General features: G+C 36.7%; 1 protein-coding gene across 2 annotated transcripts in view; it reads left to right on the forward strand.

The window, feature by feature from the left end:
* SWT1 (SWT1 RNA endoribonuclease homolog (S. cerevisiae)) overlaps window positions 1-21,333 on the forward strand; it is a 40,161-nt gene that overhangs the window by 1,164 nt on the left and 17,664 nt on the right. Inside the window, exons 3-16 of one of the 2 annotated variants that reach the window (XM_010580694.1) lie at window positions 3,333-3,391; window positions 4,958-5,711; window positions 7,065-7,130; window positions 7,259-7,315; window positions 7,953-8,082; window positions 8,218-8,319; window positions 9,870-10,058; window positions 10,616-10,709; window positions 12,012-12,148; window positions 12,977-13,128; window positions 14,456-14,594; window positions 15,603-15,748; window positions 17,692-17,900; window positions 19,565-19,693. In XM_010580694.1, coding sequence (XP_010578996.1) covers window positions 3,333-3,391; window positions 4,958-5,711; window positions 7,065-7,130; window positions 7,259-7,315; window positions 7,953-8,082; window positions 8,218-8,319; window positions 9,870-10,058; window positions 10,616-10,709; window positions 12,012-12,148; window positions 12,977-13,128; window positions 14,456-14,594; window positions 15,603-15,748; window positions 17,692-17,900; window positions 19,565-19,693 — 2,363 coding nt within the window. The remainder of the gene's footprint in view (window positions 1-3,332; window positions 3,392-4,957; window positions 5,712-7,064; window positions 7,131-7,258; window positions 7,316-7,952; window positions 8,083-8,217; window positions 8,320-9,869; window positions 10,059-10,615; window positions 10,710-12,011; window positions 12,149-12,976; window positions 13,129-14,455; window positions 14,595-15,602; window positions 15,749-17,691; window positions 17,901-19,564; window positions 19,694-21,333) is intronic. The other variant, XM_010580696.1, reaches the window with a different exon arrangement.

Raw genomic sequence — 21,333 nt, forward strand, 5'->3', positions numbered from 1 at the left:
ACCCCACAGTCAAGAGAAGGGAATGAATTGTTTAGCAGTTTTGTGATAGAAGGATGAATCAAATTTAAAGATGGGGTCATTAAGAGTAACAGGAGGGTTGAATTGATCAGGTAACTGCAAGTTCTAGCCAGATAACTAGCTTATGTTTTCCTTCAGAGACTGAGAGTAGTGTGGGTATCAGAAAATAAGAGACATTTTTATTTTAGTGTATCTTCTTGGTTGAGGAAAGCTGAGCTTAAACCTGTTAACAAAACCACTGCTGTTTTCTTGGATTGTTCTTTATCTTGGATCATAGATCTTAATTTTCTGATTAATCACAAATTGTACTTTGCAGCATTTTAGCAAGCAACTCTCAAATACTTCGTTTTAACCACTGAGACACAAATAAATGACCAAAATTCTTAGTACACTCTGGTACATATTTGTACCTAGTGAGTAAGTCTTCACTGAATCACTTGTAAAATGCAGGTGCTACAGAGGTGATAATCTTTCTGGTCACACTTGTATGTAGGTATGTAGCTTCCCATTTTTATTGTTTGTATCCCCTTCTGGGAAGTTATTTCCTGCCAGTAGCATAATACATATCCAATAAATTAGTAGTTTAATAAATCCACTCTTAAGTTTGCTAGATTTCTTTTCCTTGGATTTTGTAAGGTATATATGAAATAAGAGAGCTTTTAACTGTCTTACCATAAATATCTCAAAAAATGTTTGGAAGTGTTTATAAATGAACATGATATTATGGCCTTATAAACTGAGTTATACATGTTAGAAGCCTTTTGTTCATGTAGAAAATGTTGTTCAAAGCCAAGTATTTGTGACTAGTTTTTCTCCTGAATTCCTTATTATTATTCAGTTTGTCTTTTAACATTAACTTATCGTAAGGTGTGGATGGGTTTTTTTTACTTCTGTAATACAAAGGGTAAAAACTTGGTTTAAAACCTCGTACTGTAGCTGTATTGCCGTTGCTAATGCCTATACTAATTTGAAGAATACAGACTTTTAACTGTTGTGTGACTTCAGTCTGTTTGAGACAGCATTAAATATTGCTATATGCTGACATTGACCAGTGCAAGCAACAGTGAGAACCCAAACTGATAATAGCAAAAAGATAAGGAAACTTCTGATTAGTAGCAAGTGTTTCTTCAGTGTGATCACAATATGGATAAGAGGTATCTTCCGCTCTTAAAGGTGAGAGTAAGCCATTTAAGTAGAGTCATATTTAGGTGTGATTATGCTGGGGACTTTGGGGTTTTTTTTGTGTGGTGTAAGCATGACCACAGATTACAGAAAACTTTATGCTTGTTGGCTTTTAGCCGTTTGGCGTATAATTCCATAATTATGAATGAAAGGACATTTGTCACAGTATAAACTAGAACAGCTTTACACAGAGCTGTCTGGAGGAGTTAGCACAGCTGCCTTTTGGTAATATGGCCTGGATAACACCAGGTGATATGATAGCCATAGGATTGTAAACAGAACACCTAAAACAGTCTGTTCCAAAAGGATGTTACCCCAGACTGATAATACTAAGAGGAAAGTAACAGTAACAAAGTTTAAGATGACCAAATTAAGTGAAAATTGGGGAATTATCAAGAGACTTTTGAGAAAAGAAGGAGCTAGGTTGAAAAGAAATAATAAAACATCATGAAAACTCGTGGTTCTAGGGGAACAGGCCGTGAAGAGAGAAAGCAGTAACAGAGCAGCAGTCAAACTGGGCTTGATGCTGCCCCAAGTTGTCCCACCAGCATTACTACCATCATCTACGCCAGTGGAGCACCTTCACTACCGGGCACTGTCAGTAACCTGCATTCCAGCTGGTGGAGTGACAGTACAGGGGGGCCATCCCATAGGGTCCCACACCCTGGGGGTGTGTGCGTGACCTCATGGGCAGCCTTTCTCACCAGCATGTGCATTAGCAGATTGGAGGAAGTGGTACAGCTGCATGTGTGACTGGAGGACCCACGTCTTCAACAGCATGAGTGTGTGTGCCAAAGTGTATCGTGTAGCGGATAAGATTAAAACTTTCTGGTACCAAGTCATCTGATCTGGTATCGTTTTGTAAGTGTCTATTATTACAGTTTTTCTGTTGTATTGCTAGTATTGACCCTGAGTGTGTGCCAGTTAATTGAGTTCTTAATAAAACACTTTGATTCCTATTTGATTGTAATCATGTGAGTTGAACAGGAGCTGTTCAACTGCAGCAAGTTGCATCAATATGATTCTTAGTGGCAGCAGCCTTTAACAGCATCCTGTTACGGTTTCAGTGGTTTTGCTGCTGTTACAACTCCAGAACAAACCACAGGCAGAAGTTCTCAAAATTTCCTTAATTCATTAGAACTCTGCTGGTTTCTGCAACCCTTTTATTTTTTAATGAAGTGCTTTCTAATGTGGAAGTAAAATAGGTAAGGGCTTTTGCAGGCCTCTCTAGTTAGGAAAACCTCTGCAGCAGTGACCTAAAGGCCTCATTGAGTCAGCATGACCCAATTATTGAATGAGCGAATTATTTGTAAAAGGATGTACTGTCTGGAGCTTCCTTATCTGAAGTAATCCATATGTTACCATTCTCTGTTGTGGTTTCCTACACCCTGCTGTAGTTTTGGGAAAACGGAGTCATATAACCCAAAGGTATATAAAAATTAAATGCCTTGTTGGGCAGAATTAATATCAGCAGTCTGTCATTTTACTCCTCTCTGTTCTCTCCCATAGCTGCAATAATAAACTGCTTTCTGTTTTGACCTAATCAGAATTGCCTTCCAGTTATTCCGCAACATGAATGCGACGCAGCTTGTGATATAACTGCTTTCTAAACAAGGACTGTTCAAGTTCTTTGTTTGGGGACTATCCTTACTCTTAACTAGGCCTATGTAACTGCAGTTTCACGCTTTTCCGCCTAATTAGTAAGTCTGATGAGAATTAGTAACACATCTCTTCTGCACAAAAACCTCCCATAGAAATATCTTCTCTTTGGCCTTACCTGGGGGTAGCTGGAGGGAGTCTTCAGGTAACTTTCTTTTCCCTAAGAATACTGTTATACTTGTAGAGTATATGAAACACATGAATCCCAAATGTGTTTAATTTAGTTGAGCTTCCTCTATTTATAACCCAGGACCGTGTGCCACATTCAGTTTTTCCCCTTGTGTTGTTCTTAAATACAACAAAATCTAAATACTAAGTTATAGCAAGGTATGTGGCTGCCTTTTTCAAGCTTAAGGTATTCATAAATCATAGTGAATCTAGCATGAAATAATAGCTTGTTCCCTCTTATGAAGGTTTTTTTTTTTTGAACTGCAGTTTCCTCTATAAGCACTTGGATTTTTTCCTTCTTTCAGAACTCAGAAGACACAAGATCTTATAACCATACTATGAAAGGAGAGGCAGAATTTCAGAGGTAAATTCTTGCTCTGTCATTAAATGGAACTACTTAAAAATAAAGCAATCACAGACTTTTTGTAATACTGAATTTAAGAATTTTGTTTGACTTGTTCGCCAAATAAAATATGTTATTTTAACTGATGAAGTGTTGGCATTGCATTAATGAGTGGATTCTGTCTAAGCTGGGCAGTTTGAGATAGTTGAGGAGACAGGGTTCAGAATTTTTTTTTTTGCTCTAATGTATACTACTACACTTCAAATAGGGTAGGAATTACATCCTTCCAACACTGCTGGCATGAGAAGATTAATTTTTTTTTGTCTTGAGTACTACCTTGTTGTTCTGTACTGCATGCTATACTTGTTTTGTTAGCAAAAAAAGGCTCCACTGAAGTCTGGAGGATAGTTCTGCAGTGAACTTAGTACCTTTAGTAGATTCCTTTAGTTGTGAAATCTTTGATTACTCCTGATGCTTGAAGTAATTGATTCCAAGGCAGAGAAAGCAATCTTTCACCTTAAGTGTTGCAAATGTAAACACTGTTTGAAAACTACTTCATATAAAGTGAGAATGTTCTCGTGAATCCTGAGGTGGAAAAGCTTTGGATTGTTTCTTGTGGTTTCTCTGTTAGACTAGACTTGGAAGTCATAGGATATTTGGCTGCACGCATACATGCTGTTAAGCACCGTTTGTTAGTACAGTATGATATAACCTTAAAAGAGTAACTATGTTAGTGCCAAAACTCTCTCCAGTCCAGTACCCTATCCCTGACAGTGGCCAGTAGGGCTTGTGTAGGAAGGAATATGTGAAACAAGACAAGCACAAGATGATTTTTCCTGCTGTACTCCCTTCCAGCTTCTAACAACCAGTTAAGGGTCTCCTAAGTCAGAAGTCGGATGCCAATCAGTACATTTAAGTTACCTGTCCTATGTGAGTTTGTCAAATGGCCTTTACCTCCCCAACATTTTTGACAACACTATAATAGAGTAGGCTAGAAACTTTCTTTGGCTATTGTAAACCTAGCGTATGATAAATTTATTGGGTATTTTCTCTGCTCTTACAAGAAAGTTTCCTATTCAGTTTTCGTATCATTCATGATTTCTGTAAAACATTACTATATTCCCATCAGTCATTCCTTTTCCAAGTTCTCCAGTCTGTTTATCCTGCACTGTTTGAAAACTGTGCAGTGTTTGGCACCGCGCAACCAAGCTGAACTGCTGCACGCTCGAACTTTAGGATGACGCACCTCATATATCATTAAACTGCTATTAAAACTTACCTGTGTGGTAAGATGAAACTCAACTTTTTAGGACATCTCTCAAACCAATAGATAATGCAGAAAAAGCTTTTTCTCAATTTTGTAAGCTAAAATAGCTGTACAGCTAGGAAAAATGTAAATACTAAAAATGCTGTATCAAACTATTTTAAAGGACAGATGTTGCTGCAAGTTCATATTTAAGAACATACTCAAACTGGTTTGCATAAATGCTTAGCTGTAACTGCCTAAATCAAGCGTAGGCTATTTTTTTGCTGTTCTTTTACATTAACTGAGCTAATTACATTACTTTTTTCATAATGTTTCTGTAGATTCAAAATAGAGAAAGATGGGCAAGAGAGGAAGCAAGACCAAAGTTCTAGTACTTCTCATGGCGCTGATGGAAGATCCCAAGGAAAATCTCCAAATAGAAACAAAACAACAGACAATTCTTTAATCCAAACTGAAAAGCAGAAGAGAATAATTATCCAATTCAAAGCCAAAGAAATTAAACATGGAAAAAGTACATGCACTCCTGATGTAGTGACCACTAGCAGCGAAAGTTGTAACAAAAGTCGTTTTGATGGAACAGAAGGAAAAAGACTGTGGCATAGCTTTGCTGTTCAGAGGGACAAGGTGCTGAGGAAAAAGAGAGAGAAAGTTGAACTGTGCAAACGAAAGTTAAAAGCGGAACAAACTATGTTGGAAAAATTTAAGTCATCTGCATACAATTCGCATGTACCACGTAAAAAGGCAGAAGGATCAAAAAACCAGAGTGAAGATGTCAGAATTCCAAAAACGCCATCTGACACCTCTACAGGGACTGTGCATGATGATAGGCCTTTCACTAAGAAGCCCAATACATTATCTAGGACTTGGGAAGAAGAGTATGAAGAAGAATATAAGGAGTCTTCTAGGAAAAAAGGGCATGCAAATAAACATATGCCATCACACTATTCAACTGAAACACCACAACGATGGGACTCTTGTAAATGGAAAAAACAGGATGCTGATTTTGATAAAGCTACTGGTAATTCAGGGACTGAAGAAAGGGACTTTGAAGCCACAGCACTATGTTTTAAGCAGGTAATGAGAACCCAATTCTTTGTATTACGCAAGTAGATGTTTCAGGCTAGTTTCTGAATGGCAGGGAGTTTTTATATAAGCAGACTGTCTTCTTACAGATTTCAAACAGGATTTCATAGTTAACTAGATAGATTTTTCCGATCCCAGTGTAAACCATGTTAAAATGTTTATCTGCTCTGCTAAATGATTAAAGAAACCAGAATAAAGGTCTTGTGTATTAGGACTGTGTCTGTACATATGCTTTCATAGCTTTACTTTGCTGCTGGGGGTGTGGAATACTTCAATTTAGGTAGAAGTCAAGAGAATTTTTTTTGAGCTGGCATGGTTGTATAATTTTTTGAATGAATAAACTGAACCAATGAAAACTTGCCTGCCAAACAGGTGCTCATTGCTGGCAAAGTGATACCAGGAGGACTTGTAGATCTAGGACTAAATTTGTATGTTTCCTGCAGAACTTCATGTTTGGCTGTGATGAGTTTGTTTCTGAGTTTTGCTTGTGTTTGGCTCTGCACCTCAACTTTATCATGAGCGTGGTTATTTTTTTGTTGTTGTTTAACATGCCTAGCATTTTTGGAGATTGCAGTTCACATTATGGTAGCGCGATCATTTTGTGTGTACACAAAGATAGTAATTACATACAGAATCATGGAATCATTGAGGTTGGCAGGCACCTCTGGAGATCTTCTACTCCAGCCTCCTTGCTCAAGCAGGGTCAGCTAGAGCAGGTTACCCAGCACTGCATCCAGTCAGGTTTTGAATACCTCTAAGGATAGAGGCTCCACAACCTCTCCAGGCAGAGCCTGTTCAAGCACCTTCACTGCAAAAAAAGTGGTGTTTTTAATGCTCAGATGGAATTTGCTGTGTTTCAGTTTGTGCCCACTGCCTCTTGTTCTGGTACTGGGCACTGCTAACAGTCTGGTTCTATCATCTTTACACCCTCCCATCAGCTATTTATAAACATTGATAAGACTCCACCTTCTCTTCTCCAGGCCAGTCACAGCTCTTTCAGCCTCTTGCATAACACAGCCCAGTCCTTTAATCATCTCAGTGACCCTTTGCTCAATTCACTCCATTAAATTCATGTCTGTCTTGTACTGGGAAGCCCAGAGCAAGAATAACATAGTCACAAACCCACAAGAGATTGGAAAAATAGGCTTACTGTGTAAACCACTACATTTATTTTAAAAGAAAGCCATCCTTCTAAGCCCTTTTGAAATGATACTGTAGATGCTTCATCATGGATATCGAAGATATTTTTGTGTTACCTGTTCAATTCACTTGGGAATAGTCAGTGTTCTCTAAAAAGCACTCAGACTGATAACATGTTCTACTTGCATTCCTACTTGTTTCTAGAATTTTGAGGTCCCATGCACGTCTGACTCCTACCAAGAAGGTGAGGACATAAAGTCTGTCCAAATGGTTAGTGATGTACTTGTTTAACACTAAAGAGCTATATTCCAAAACTCTTGACATGGGGATCACTTGTTCCTCAGTCTTCCTTGATATTTTGTGTGGTTGGTATGGGTTTTTTTTAATTCTTCCTACAGAACTTTGAAGTCTTTCCACCCCTTCAAGACAGTCAGAACCCAGAAACAGACCAAGAGGTTAGTAGTGCTTTAATTTAACACTTCTAAGTTATATTAAAAACTCATGGCACTGACATTGTGTAGCTGGACAATTCTGTGACCTTTCCTAGTATTTTGCATTGTTGGCTTAAGATCTACACTTCACAAAAATGTGGACCTTTTTTTTCAAATACTAAACAAACTTGCTGAAGTACTGCTAATCAGGAACTTTCTGAGATAGAAAGGTTGCCTTTCTGTTATTCTCTGCAACGTAGGGGGCCTTCACAGGTGCTTACATACTTTAGTGATCTCATTTTCCATCCTCTAACTTTCAAGTTGGAAGAGACTTTTTTTTTTTTTTAAGAAACACCTGTAAGGAAACTTGCAGTCTATGTAGCAAAAAACGGAACAAAGTTTTTGGGTAGCAGGTAGAAAGGTTATAAACAAACTGTCCTTCTAGGCCATATTTTGGACATCTTTTGTGGACATCTTGTAGTGGAAGATGTGCAGAAGGTTCTCATGGATTTACATTTGTTGTACCAACTTAAAATTTGTCATGCTTCATTTTTAGTCCATTTTAATACTACAGCATTAATGCGAAAGTGTCTTTTTCAGGAACAATTCATAAGTGATTACTTACGATTGATTTCATACATCCACGTTTTTTTTACTGTAGATGCAGATAGTTGAAGATTTGCATGTTGCTCGTGTTCAGAAGAGGATGGTGCTCTCTGTAGTACAGACTTGTGGGGAACTTACAAGTATGGAAATAGACCTTCCAGAACAGGATTTAAATATTTCTGCTGGTATGTCATGACTTGATGTTCTTTGGTATCTGCTTGCAAGTAGTTCTTAGTCAGTTAATGGTCTGAGTAGAGAGTACACAACTGATTTTTTTGCAACTGTTTTTTTTTTTTTCTCCTCTCTCTTTTTCCCCCCAGAGGCTTTTACTTCTGGTCTGAACATATTGGTTGTGATTGACACAAATATAATGATTAGTCACCTTGAGTTTGTCAGATCCCTGAAATCTGAGGATATACCAGGTATGTAAATACACAGTCATCAATAAGACATTTTAAGAAAAAACAGATGTTGTAAGAACTTTAGGCTATGTGAAGAAAAAGAAACCTGCGCTCCTTAAAAAGGCAGCAGGTTTCATATAGAGGCAGAAGGCTCACACTTCTGTGAACCCAAATAGGCTGCCTCTTAAGGAAAGTTCAGGTGTGAAAGTAGAACCTACTATGCTTATACCTATGTACCTACAGAGAGTCATGGTCAACGTTCCCAGGAATGTGTGTGAACTCTTAGAGGTAAATAAGTCTCACCTGTTGTAAGAACATACTTTTAAGCATTTAATCCATTACTAGTGGTAATGATGTTTTCTAATCTCTTTTTAGCATTTCTTTTTTCTAGAAACCTAAAAACATTTAAGATCTGATAAGCAGTCAGTGCTTTATTTCTGTCTTGGTGAAGATCACAGAAGTCATGAGATGTGTGAGCAATTTCTCAGGAATTCAGATTGCAGACCCTGGCTTTAATGTTTGGCTTTAATATGTTGTTAAGCTTTTAGTGATTTAATGTTAGCAGGATTAGAATTGTGCGTGTCAGTTGTTGGTAGACATATTTGGAATCTATCAGAATATATAGGGTGCTTTGATGCTTTCAGCTAATGAATACACTTATTCTGGCTGCCTGGAAAATAACTTTAATAAGGGCCTGAGTAATTTTCAAGAGTGTGAGACTGTATTTCTCTTTCCCATATTAGGAATGGTGTTGCATTGTGTACACTGGGATGCCTTTTTTAGAATATTGCGGCTCCCAGTTTCTGGTCCTGCATCAGACCCATTATGTTCAGAAGGTTGCTCAGTCCTGACCTATTTATTACCAAGCAGATGGATATTAATGTATTTTTTCAAAATTGTATTCTTATACTGTGAATGAGAAAGAAAACAGTTGAAGTATTTGTCGGGGGTGGACCAACAGAACAGTCATTACATTTCTGATCTACCATGTATATATGTTTTAAAATTCAGACCATACTTACCTACAAATAAAACCATAGTCCAATATCCATACTTCCTGTTCCTGGCTTAGGAATGCTGGTTGGCAATTAGCACAAACTATTGCTCCTTTTATTTGGTGATTGTTTTGGCACAGTGACTGTTGTGGTCATTCAGGTATTTTCAGCCTGTTATTTCAGCTGCTGTCACCTTGCTTTAACATCTTACAGCGAGTGTGTGACAAGATGATAATTGCTGCAAATATATTTTATAATACTGCTACACACTGTTGTCAGAGTGTTCTGTTGATTAAAATTGTGTCTTCCTTTTGTTTGCCTAATAGTCATTTTTAAATGTAACCAATGTAGTGCAAGTCTGAGGTTAGATTAGAAAGAGGGAACTTGGCCTTTTTCAGTTGTTCATTTTTTAACGCTAGATACTCTTGAGCATGGACTATGAAAACTACTGGCAAAAACCATAACTGTGAACTTACATAAATGTGATGTTTGAATTAAAAATTACCTGTAGTAGTTTGCATGGCTCTTCAAAATGTCTTTGGTTTTGATTGTGTTCGGGATTTTTTTTCCTTCCAGGTGTTGGCAGACTTGCATTAATAATTCCCTGGGTTGTTCTGCAAGAATTGGACAACTTGAAGAAGGGGAAAATGTTGCAGCATGTTCGGGACAAAGCTATCCCTGCAGTCCAGTTCATCTACACATGTCTCAAAAACCAAGATTCAAAATTGTGGGGGCAATCCATGCAGCTTGCTTCTCAAAAAATGTGTAATATATGTGCAATCAATTTGTTTTGGATACTTAATCCTTGGAGTTCACCTAGTATGAACCTTAGCACCAAATTTTGAGTTTAATACAGTGTTCACTCTGCAGTTTGCTAATTAGCTCACAGCAGCCTTCAGAGCATATCCAAGGCTATAGTATGCAAACACCTTATTCAGATTACTGCTTTGTTCACTATTGTTTTATCAATTGTTTCTCACTTTTAGCTACATCTGTTGGGGGATTACTAAATGAAAATTCATCTAGTTACTTATACCTGTGAGCTAAGGATATGTTGTGTGCTTTTGCTTTTGGCTCAGTCATCACAAAATCTAACATACTCAAATTTATGTGTGGCTCACTTGACATTTTCTGGCAAAACCATAGCGGGTTTGAGTGGAGTAGTACCTAAGAATTCAAAGCTTAGATTTGTGTTTAGATTACAGTTCTCTGTCCTTGTTTGGGGAGTATTAAATTTAAAAACAGTACCATGACTGTACTGAAGTATTTCTTATGTTGAATTACTTCTGAACATGTCAGCACTGTCTTAACTAAATTTGCAGATGGCCTGAGTGACGAGAACAATGATGATCGTGTTTTACAATGTTGTCTGCAGTATCAGAATCTCTTTCCTCAAGCTGTTGTCATACTCTGCACGTGAGTTCCTGTGTGGTTTTAGGTCTCTTATGAGGTGTAAGTTAGTCTCATGCCAAATGCCCTAGTTTCAAATCATGTCTTAAAATGAAACCTGTTTCTGAAGTAGGCTTTTTGAAGAGCAATCACCCTCTTAAAAGCTAGAGTAGAAGGATGTAATAAAACACAAATATTGTAGACTTAATCACCTTCATGTGCTTGAGGCCTGAAATAGAATTAAGTTTACTCAATATTCAACTCTAAAACTTTTTAAAGTCTAGCTTTCTCAGATTTTACTCCAGTTTCTCATAAAAATATTACTAGAGTTACAAAATAGAAAAAAATATTTGTATTAATGATTGAGATCTGGTTAGATAATTTGTTTCTGCTCGCCTAGTTGGGAACAGTGATAAACATTGTTAGGAGTTACTCTTGGAAAGAGGGAAGATGAAGATAGGTTTGCCTCTGTTCTTGTTTTGTGAAGATAACAGCTGACTTCTGAGTATTGATTCTCAATTTTATTCAAGTTACATGAAGCTAGTTTTTAAAGGGCTAATATTCCTTGGCAGGTACTGTAAACAGTTTTCTTTGGTCTTTGCTAGAACCATTTCCTGCATAGTTTCAGTAAGTGGGGTTAAGACACTAGGCATCCATTGCTTTGTTTAACTTGACGTGTGGATTGGGTTGCTGCTGAAAATACTATTTCAGTCACAGTATTGGTAGGGCTATTGATAATGATTTTAGGTTTCTCTGAGTAAAGAACAAGAAGTGACTTCAGAAGTGCTTTTCATCTGAAAAAAACTTTTATCCTTTATCAATATAAGCAATGGGAATTTTTTAGAAAGTACTAGGATCCAGCTTTGTACTGCATCTTTATAGTAATTCTGCTGTAGCAGTGTATACCTCAAGGTGGCATCTGGGACAATGATTTGGCCAGTAGAACAGTAAAAAATGGTGTTGAAAATGAGAATTTATTGTAGCTATCGAATAAAATATTATTGTCTTAGTATTATTGCCTTGTTTGGATTTTAAGATCATAGCAACTAGGCATCGTTGCTGTAGTATTTATAGCTGTTTTTTTCTTAAAGCAAACCTACAGCCTGAAACATTTTTCAGTTATGTTTCTAATTTTTTCAGAATAGACGCTTTAGTTAGTTTTCTGGTTTAATATTTTGAACTGCTTCTAATTGCTTGAGAAAAAAAACTTCATATACAATGAAGCTCACAAAGTAAGCTTACCAAAGACAATTTTTAGAGTGTGTTGCTTTTATTACTTAGTGTGTAGTAATGTCAGTTTTAGGTCTACAATTAATTCTCTTCTCCTAGGGATGATAAAAATTTATGTAATAAAGCCATTGTGAGTGAGGTCAAAGCATTCTGCAAAGCTGATCTGGTTACTGCTCTACAGAATCTGAACATAAATAGGCACCAGAACTGTGTTGAGCTGCCACACTCAAAATGTGGTAAGTTTGTTTAATGTGCATGTATACACATGCTGGTTTTTGAGACATGTAATAATCAGTGTGGCAGAGGGGGTGTAGTTTCTACTATAACTTTCATATAGTTTGAATCCTTAGGAATGCTTTTTGTTTGGGGCAGAGATTTTTTATTTTCAAAGGTAAATGGTTTTCTGAAAGTTTGAGACCTTTATTAAAACATGTGTCTCAGAGTTCTAGGAAATTCAAATATGATGTATTTTTGTTTTATAGAAAAAACACAGCATGAATTTCCTGTGTTTATAGTCATTTAAAAGGTGTCCTGAACTTTTTAGGACTGAAAAGTTTTTCTAGTTGAGCCAGTTTGAGTCCTATTCTTAGTAGTTTTAAAATTCAGTATGCTAAGATCACTCCTTCCATTTTATGTTAATACCTTTACCTGCATCCTAAGCAGTAGAACTTGATTCTTGGGTTGCCTGTTCATTTTTCCAAAGATACAAAGACAGCTTACAGTATTAAGAAGTGATGATCTTATACTTGCTGATAAATAACCCCACTGGCTGTATATAATCTAAGTTATTTAAGGAAAAAAGAAATGTGGAGTAAGATCACAAATGGCTAATGCTCTGGGGAAATTAATCTTCTTGGTTAGTAGCTTATAATTAAAAATATCCACAGTACAAATGGGTATTACTAGATATATTTGGAACCTAAGTAGATGTAGCCTATCTGCTTCAAAACATAAATATAAAGTGCAGTCTGTCTTTATGGGGACAAGTTATTTGTGTACTATCAACATAAATTAGGTACAGAAACAGTTGCAATAAGTGCTTTTTATTATCGTTGGTTTAACAGATACAGAATTCGAGAAAACAGATGGAGGTGATACTAGTCTTACTGCGCGATTCCCAAATATACTTCCAGATCTTGAAAAGAACTTAGGAGAAGCTTTATCTTGTATTTTGGAGACTGAAATGAAAATTGCATTCGGAAACCTATGGATGGAGGTGGTTTCTAATGTCATCTTGCTTGATATTTCAAGTATTAAGAGGTTTAAACATCCTTGGTGTTTTAATGATATTAGTACCTGTGCTAAGCCAAACAGCTGAGTTATCTAGTTCACTAACATAACAGTTCACTGACAGTGAACAGTTAAGTATTCAGTTTTACTATTTCATTTTATAACAAGGTTATTCTATTTGACCGGTAATGACTGTGCAATACTTTAACAGTCTTTTAGTAATACAGTAACAGAGATGCTGGCTGTTCAGTGTGAATTTTCACAACTCTTTTTATTAGTTGGATTAAATTTCTATTTTGGCTTTTCTACTATGGTTAAATCACTGCATTGTAAATATGTCCTTCAAGAAGTTACTCCATCACGTTTTATATAATATTGAGGCACTGTTGTAGCAGGCACTTCTTCCCCATCAGAACAGATGTTTTTAGATACCATGTGGATAAAATTGTTCACAGCTAAATTGATTACAATGCAGATACAGAATTACAAGGGTGTTAACAAGAATCTTCAAACATTCACTCTTTCAAAAGTGTTAATAGAAAGTAAGTACTCATGTACAAGGCACTTTCAAATTATCCATGCTTTGGTTTAGATTCCATTTTATAGCTGGGAGGGGTTAGTTAGAAGTTTAAATTTATTGCAGATAAGCCTCTGTGGCTTTCAAAAAAAAAAAAAAATCATTTGCCTGAGATGACTGTTGTTCCATAAGATAGAGCTTTGATTAGCTGTTAAGCTTTTAGGCACTTCTGATTAACTTAGCAGATTTCTATTCACATCTTTTCAAACTCTGGTTTCACTTGGTAGTAATAGATTCCAATTTTATTGCAATATGCATATATTACTTCATGTATTTATAGTCACAGCTAGGAAAAGTGTGTTTACTTTTTTAACAATACTAGAAATCAAAGGCATATTTACTGTTGTTCTGGCTTTTGTACACAGGTAACATATTAAATCACTTTAAGAGTTAACTCCAGAGTATTTGAAGTGTTTCAGGAAAGGGGAAACAAAAATAATGAAAATGATTGTACATTGAATGCTTCTACATGAGCATCACAGCTTAACCCATGATGCTGCTGAATCAAATCTTTTTTAATAGATAAACTTGTTAAACCTGAATATAGCCTTATTTCTGAGGAATCATTGAAATTCTACTTCAGCAAGCACAAATCATAACATTATTGAAGAATAGAGCGGTTGTGGTATGTGTACCACATATGTACAGTGTATGTATATACATATATGTATACATATGGTGTACCATATGTATATATGAAAATCAGCCTTTGAAATTATAACATGCTGTCTTTCAGATACTGTATCTGAAGCCACCATGGACATTAGCAAACTTGCTGAAGTGTTATAAAAAACACTGGATGGCTGTTTTTGGTTATGTTGTGCCAAGGAGTTTACTTTCAACCATTGAATGTCTCTATAAACACCTTTGTACAGGTAAGAATCTCTGAGAACGTTATTGTAAACTTGTAAAAACCTCACTGTTCTGGTTTTAGTAGTTACAGAAGTAGATACTTTGAAAAGGCATGTACTCTGTATGTTTAAATAGTAATGTGTTCCATCCTCTTCTGCTTTTGTAGCCATGAAGCCAGAAATGAAATGAAATTGATGAGCTATGAATTACATTTTTAAAAAAAAAAAGAAAAAGAAAAAAACAGAGCTTGTGCCAAGATCAAGTCTGTCCAGACTGTGGTCCCAAATGGTCTAAATATCACCTGCAAAAACCATAAAAAAATGATTTCTGAAATGTTTGGTTTTTTTTTTTTTTGGTAATTCAGTGTTCTGCTGGCTTTTTTCTACTTTTTGTACAAAGACAGTAAAAGCAAATGTATGCACACTATCAGGCATGTAAGAATTTATTTCACACATCTCTATGTACCTGCAAAAATCAGGGGAGAAACTTTTTAATGAGTATATATTAATAGTCACCAAAGTCCTGAACTATTTTTAAAAAGCAAATAATCCTCCTCCTTTGCCACCGTGTTATGCGTGGCCAAATGATCTGTATTTGCCAAATAAATTATGGAGGAGTAAAGACTACTTAATGTGATAGATGAGGGCAGGGAGGTTTGTTTTCAAAAACCAACAAAAAAAAACAAACCCAACCCTTTCATTTATTTAAAGATATCTTTAAGAATTTGATTTTAACAGATATACCTCTTTTGGGATATTGCTGTTCTGCAAAATTATTTTAGATATGTCAGTTGATCCTCTTGCCAGATCCTGGGATAAATTTGGAAGATTTGATTAAGTAGTGGAAAGTCTTAACCTTGCATGCGTTTCTCTTGAGACTGTTTTATCTAATGCTTCTGAACCATTTTCAAGGCTTTTTATGTGCTTCAGTTAATCCAGATATTTGTGTATTAAATTTGCCTCCTAAGACTGACAATACCTAACATCTAATACTTTTTTTTTCCCCCTTCCATATTAATGTCTAAATATCAGGTAAACCAGTTGACTCCTCAATAGTGCGTATCTTGCTCCAGGAATCCAAAAAATTACTCCATGCTTTCAGTTCAAGGTCAGACTATAACGGTGTACTTCCCCAGGCTTATGCTGAAGTGAATAAGCTATACCAAACACTTACAGAGGTAAGGGGAGCTTTAGTATTTGTTCATGTAACATCTTGAAGTTGCTCCACGTTCATGTTACAAATGTGGCTTAGATTTCTAAAATATTCCTATAATTTCAACAAATTATTGCAGGAAATGTTGTTGGTAGAGTGTTTTCAAAATTAATAGACCCCAACTTTAACTTTTATTTTCATGTAGCAAATATCTGCCTTTATGTATATGCTTGGTAGGCTTTTTTTTTTTCCCTAACATAAATGTGTTGGTGTTGGGAGAGTGACTGCAAAACATTGTTTAGCTGCTTTCAGGAAAAATTTCTTAGTTTTTTATTGCATTTGTAGCTGATGGAAAAGGGCCTGAAAGATTAAAATGAAAATTGTTGTTTCTACTTCTGACATTGTTCCAACACTACTCTTCTTAGGCATGTTATTTCAGCTTTCCTTCTCTTGGTAGCTGTCCTGGTTTCAGCTGGGATAGAGTTAATTGTCTTCCTAGTAGCTGGTACGGTGCTGTGTTTTGAGTTCAGTATGTGAAGAATGTTGATAACACTGATGTTTTCAGTTGTTGCTAAGTAGTGTTTAGAGTAAAGTCAAGGATTTTTCAGCTTCTCATGCCCAGCCAGCAAGAAGGCTGGAGGGGCACAAGAAGTTGGGACAGGACACAGCCAGGGCAGCTGACCCAAACTGGCCAACAGTATATTCCATACCGTGGGACGTCACATCTAGTATAGGAACTGGGAAGTGGGGGGGCAGGGAATCGTCGCTCGGGGCCTGGCTGGGTGTTGGTCGGCGGGTGGTGAGAAATTGCCCTGCGCATCATTTGTACATTCCAATCCTTTTATTACTACTGTTGTCATTTTATTAGTGTTATCATTATCATTATTAGCTGCTGCTTTTCTGTTCTATTAAACTGTTCTTATCTCAACCCACGGGTTTTGCTTCTTTTCCCAATTTTCTCCCCCATCCCACTGGGTGGGGGGAGAGGAGTGAGTGAGCGGCTGCGTGGTGCTTCGTTGCTGGCTGGGGTTAAACCACGACAGTAGCTCTGGTGCTACACATGAAGAAAGGACGCACTTGTATCATGTGCTTTGTGATAGTTAATGGGGGGGTGTCCTGACACCTTTTGTCTTCTGAGAAGTATGTCTTTACTTCCAGCTCATCTCTGAGTTGCTGTGGAAGAAATTTCAGTGTCTTGGTTTGTGGTTACTGTTAGTTCCATGTGTAATGGCATAAAAAGTGGAATGATAAGCATGGATGACTTGAAATATTTCTATATATGGGAAAGAATGTGGGTCAGAATATCTGTAAAAAGTTATTTTCAGTTTCAGAGAAGGCTGAAGGGGAAAGGAAGAAGGTGGTCAAGGAGAGGAAGGATCGATCATCTGAGGAGTCTTGATTGTTTACTCTGCTGTAACTGCTGTGTGCATTGCAGTGAGCCACTTAGCCGCCAGTTCTGTGAACAGTGCTGCCATAAGAAGCAGGCTCTCTGAAAACTTGTTTCCTCCTGTCCTTGTCCTGCCAAGTGTTTGACTTCACAAAGAACTTCCTTTTTACAGACTAGGTTGTGCCAGATTCAGTTTAATCTGGACAAATTTTCTGAATCAGTTTACTAAATGAGTAGTTTGTGCTGTTGCAGAGGAAAATGTGCCATCAGTTGTGGGACAGGGAGTAAGAGTAAGAAGCAGTTCTTGTTTATATCAGTTTACCATGCCTGGGAAGCTTTGGCATAGGGTTTCCCTTTGCTTCAGTTTCCGATCTGTAGAAATACCAATATATAGATATAGAAGACTTGGTGAAAGACTGAGAGATGCTTTAGACACAGAGGCTATAGTAAAGATGGCTATGACTGGAAGCATTTGGCCTTGCTTTTTTGAGCATTGCTTTAAAAAAATGTAGAAGTCTTCAAGTTTTCTTAAGTTAGGAACCAAATACATTCATTATTTGTTTGCTGAACTGTTTTATAAGGTGGGGTCAGACAGTGAGCAGGATTTATCAGAAGACATCACGGTTCTTTCAGAAAATGCTGTATGTGAAAAAATGGAAGCCATGACACCAAATTTGCAAAACTCTGAAGAAAAAAAGTTACAGCCAAGCTCTCATGTGGCTCAAGAAAACAGGTACCAGGAAATCTGGTCGGTCCTTGAAGGTGCATGGAATACAATAAACTTGTACAGGTATGGTATGCTAAAGAAGTTCAGAACTTCTACATAACTTTACATGATTTTCAAACAAACATGCTTTAGAAATTGCCTTTTTTTTTCTATTTTAGAGAAGAAGCTATTAGTAATTAATAGAAATTGACCAAAAAAATTCACACAACTTGTTGCATAAAGAAGTTAGGAGCATGCAGATTGTTATGTGGATGCAGTCAGTGATCTGTCTAGTCTGCTGCTCTTTTTCTGGACAGTGGCTAAAATAAGTTGCCTTAGAGAATGGTGTTGAAAACCCTGTAAGAGCCACAAATGTGAGACATCCATGGAAATCCTGTCTTTATCCATAAAAAAGAGGCATTCAAGCTCTAAGTTTTCTTGTGATTATTTTCTTTCCAAATCCTGTGGATGTATACTGGTTTATGCAAAACTGTTTACTTTTTTTTTTTAAACTTTAATCAATTTCAATTTGAAATATAATAAGTTTTCTTATTAAGCAAAATCCTTCACTCTATAAAATCCACATGAAGAATCTAGTGATGAATTTCCTTTCTCATATAAACTCAAAAATGCAGGAAATTAACCCCCCCTCCATCTAGATGTTTTACCATTGTTTTTATTTTGGTTATTTTTGAAAAATCTGCTTGAAAATCACTGAGATCCCATACTTTTGGATGCTGTCAGAAAATCTGAATAGATACTGTGTTTTCTTTTTGTAGTCTGAATCTGAAATCTTTTCAAAGGAGGGACTCTTGAGTTACGTCAAGCACAAAGGAACTCCATTTTTGGGGGTCTGTTAAGGACTCACCTAATAAGCAGTGATAATAACTCTACCAATGCCATTTCTACACTGGCATACTCCTCTTGGCTCTACCGCAGTGCAGATTAATCTGAATTGAAGCTGTTCAGGAGTTGGCTTGGTGTGGTGTTCAGGTCAGCTGAGGATGTGCACCAGGGACCAGTCTCAGTGTGTTCTCTTACTGGGATAGTAATTGTGAACTTGAAGGTTTCACGTAGGCATTGAGGAAAAACTCTTTCAAGTGTACCACTTTATAATGAAAATGCAGCTGAACTGTTGGCTCTTGGCACCTGTTAAGGACCATGCTGTGAAAAGAGGGTAAGAGTTTAGAATCAAGGGTCACTTCACACTCTTCTTGCTCATGTCAAGAATATACTACTTCCCTCGCACGTGTGGGGATAGTTCTTCATGAGTGTACTGCAGCGTATCGTCCCAACACAGCCATTGCAGGGAAGGTGTCAAGCCCATTTCAGTAAATCTGGAAAATGAAACTGCTTGGAAAATTGATGGAAATCACTTTACTTGGCTACTTTAACCTAACAATTCTCTTCTAAAAGAGGCTTACTCAGGTGTACTCAGGTCATGCATCAAGAGACTGTTTCATTCTCAAGTGAAGTTTAATGATAAATCTATTTTAAGTCAAAGGTAAAATACTGTTATAGAATACAGTCATCAAGGAAAATTTTACACAGATAAGTACAATTGTAGGGCATGGTCTTTCTACCATTTATTCTAAGACTATTTTAGATAACATGGTTTTAGTATAGATTTACATTTGACCTTCGTTTTTTTAATAGTCAAAATACAATGGATACCGGTTTCTCTGAATTTTGAGCATTTTTTATTAATTGTTCTTCAATGTCTCTTCTTTGTTTCTTTTTAATACTAGTATTGAAATTTTCCAAAAGTTGGACCCCAACACAGTAACTGTGACTGCAAAGTCTTCGTTTGAAGAAGCTTTTTTAGGTTTGCAGAAACTGTTGGCAGCTGTGAACGATATCCGTGAAGGAATTCGTAGGTAAGCATTTAAGCTAGTCTTAAAAGCTAGTGATAGTAACAGCCACCTAAAGTCATAGAAGTTGCTGAAATCTTTTGATGCCAAACTAAATTTGTTATATGTGCTTAGTTACATGATTTTCAGTAAAAATCTTGGTATCAAGGCTACCTAGAACCATTTCTTGGTAGCAAAAGAATAAGAAACTGTTGCAGACATTCAGATCTCTTGTAGTGAGCTTTCTCCTTTATGACTTGGGACTTGTTTTCCAGTATTTGGTGACAAGCCACTTGCCTCTGTTCAGAGTGTAACTGGAGCTATGACATGATTAACTAATACATAGCTCTGATGGCAAGAACTTTGAATAATTCAGAACATTTGTTTTTCAAATGTGAGGCCCACTGGAATTAGGGCAAATTTCCGATATAGTAGAGGACATAAAGTTTGGGGACTTTGCTGTTACCAGTTTTAGAGTATCCTTCATGAGTCAAAAGCTATATTGCAGCAGTAACAATGACAATCAATCAGCTGGACTCTCAGTTTAGGAAGGATAATATTCCTTCTGTCTTCCTCCTCCCTTTTTTTAAAGAGTGCAGAATAATGAAAATGAAGCTTCAGAAAGAATAAGGTATCTCCTGTGTAGTCTTAGCTTAGTCCTTTTTTTATAGCAATGAAGTTTATTCACCAGCAGGAACAGCCACAGAAGAATGCTTTAGATTGTGGGATTCCTCAGTTTCCCATTGACTTTAAAGAGTGTTTGTAGGAACTGGTTTGTAATTGTAGTTAAAGTTCCAGTAACTGCTGTGAGCACTAAAGTGTAACAGGCTGTGAATCTGAGTGGCTGGAGCTATTTGATTTGGGAAAAGGACACCACTTCACACACTTTTTGAGCATAGTAACAATGCAAATGGATTAGAAAACTGTGAAATAGGTGCATCCAAACAATTTGGCTTACGATGTGCATCAACAATCTGCCTTTTAAGTAGATGTTGAGCTATATTACGTTTCTACTCTAGACCGATACAGCTTTGTTAGAGATTATCTAATAAGCAGATTTTTTTTCAAGGTTTTTTTTTTTTATCATTCTACCATAGTCTTGAGCTTTTAAACTTGCATTGTCAGTATTTAGTGATGTTCATTACAATCTTATCTGAAGGTTCACAGTCCTTATGCTATAGTTATCACAACAGTCCAGCAAAGTATGGACGTATGGTTATCCCAGTTGTAAAGCGTGAGGTCTGACCTGTCAAGGCACTTCAAAAGTCTGGAGCAGGGATCTGGAGCTCTGTCAGTTAGGACTTAAGCTAGTTTTCATCTGTAACTGCAAGAGTATTTCTTTTTTTCAATAAAAATTATTACAGAATCATGTAAACATTTGCTTCACTTGTCACCACTCCCAAATAAGTTTTTATTGCCTTTTTTTTTCATTATGGTCAAAAGAATATTTCTTTAATTGAAGTGTTTCAGTAAAATATATATTCTGTAAGTCCCAAACAAGCTTCAGGGTACACTCATGTGAAGTAGTGTGTTCACATGAGCGTAAACGACCATCCCTGCACCAGTAGTATTATAGCCTAAGTTCTAGGTCTGATTTTTTTCTGTATGGCACACAAATAGTGGGATAAATCCATTCAAAGAATTGTTGTCTTTCTGTCAAAGATAAA

This window comes from Haliaeetus leucocephalus, unplaced genomic scaffold (genome assembly GCF_000737465.1).
Source record: "Haliaeetus leucocephalus isolate CR32 unplaced genomic scaffold, Haliaeetus_leucocephalus-4.0 Scaffold730, whole genome shotgun sequence".
Taxonomy (NCBI): domain Eukaryota; kingdom Metazoa; phylum Chordata; class Aves; order Accipitriformes; family Accipitridae; genus Haliaeetus; species Haliaeetus leucocephalus.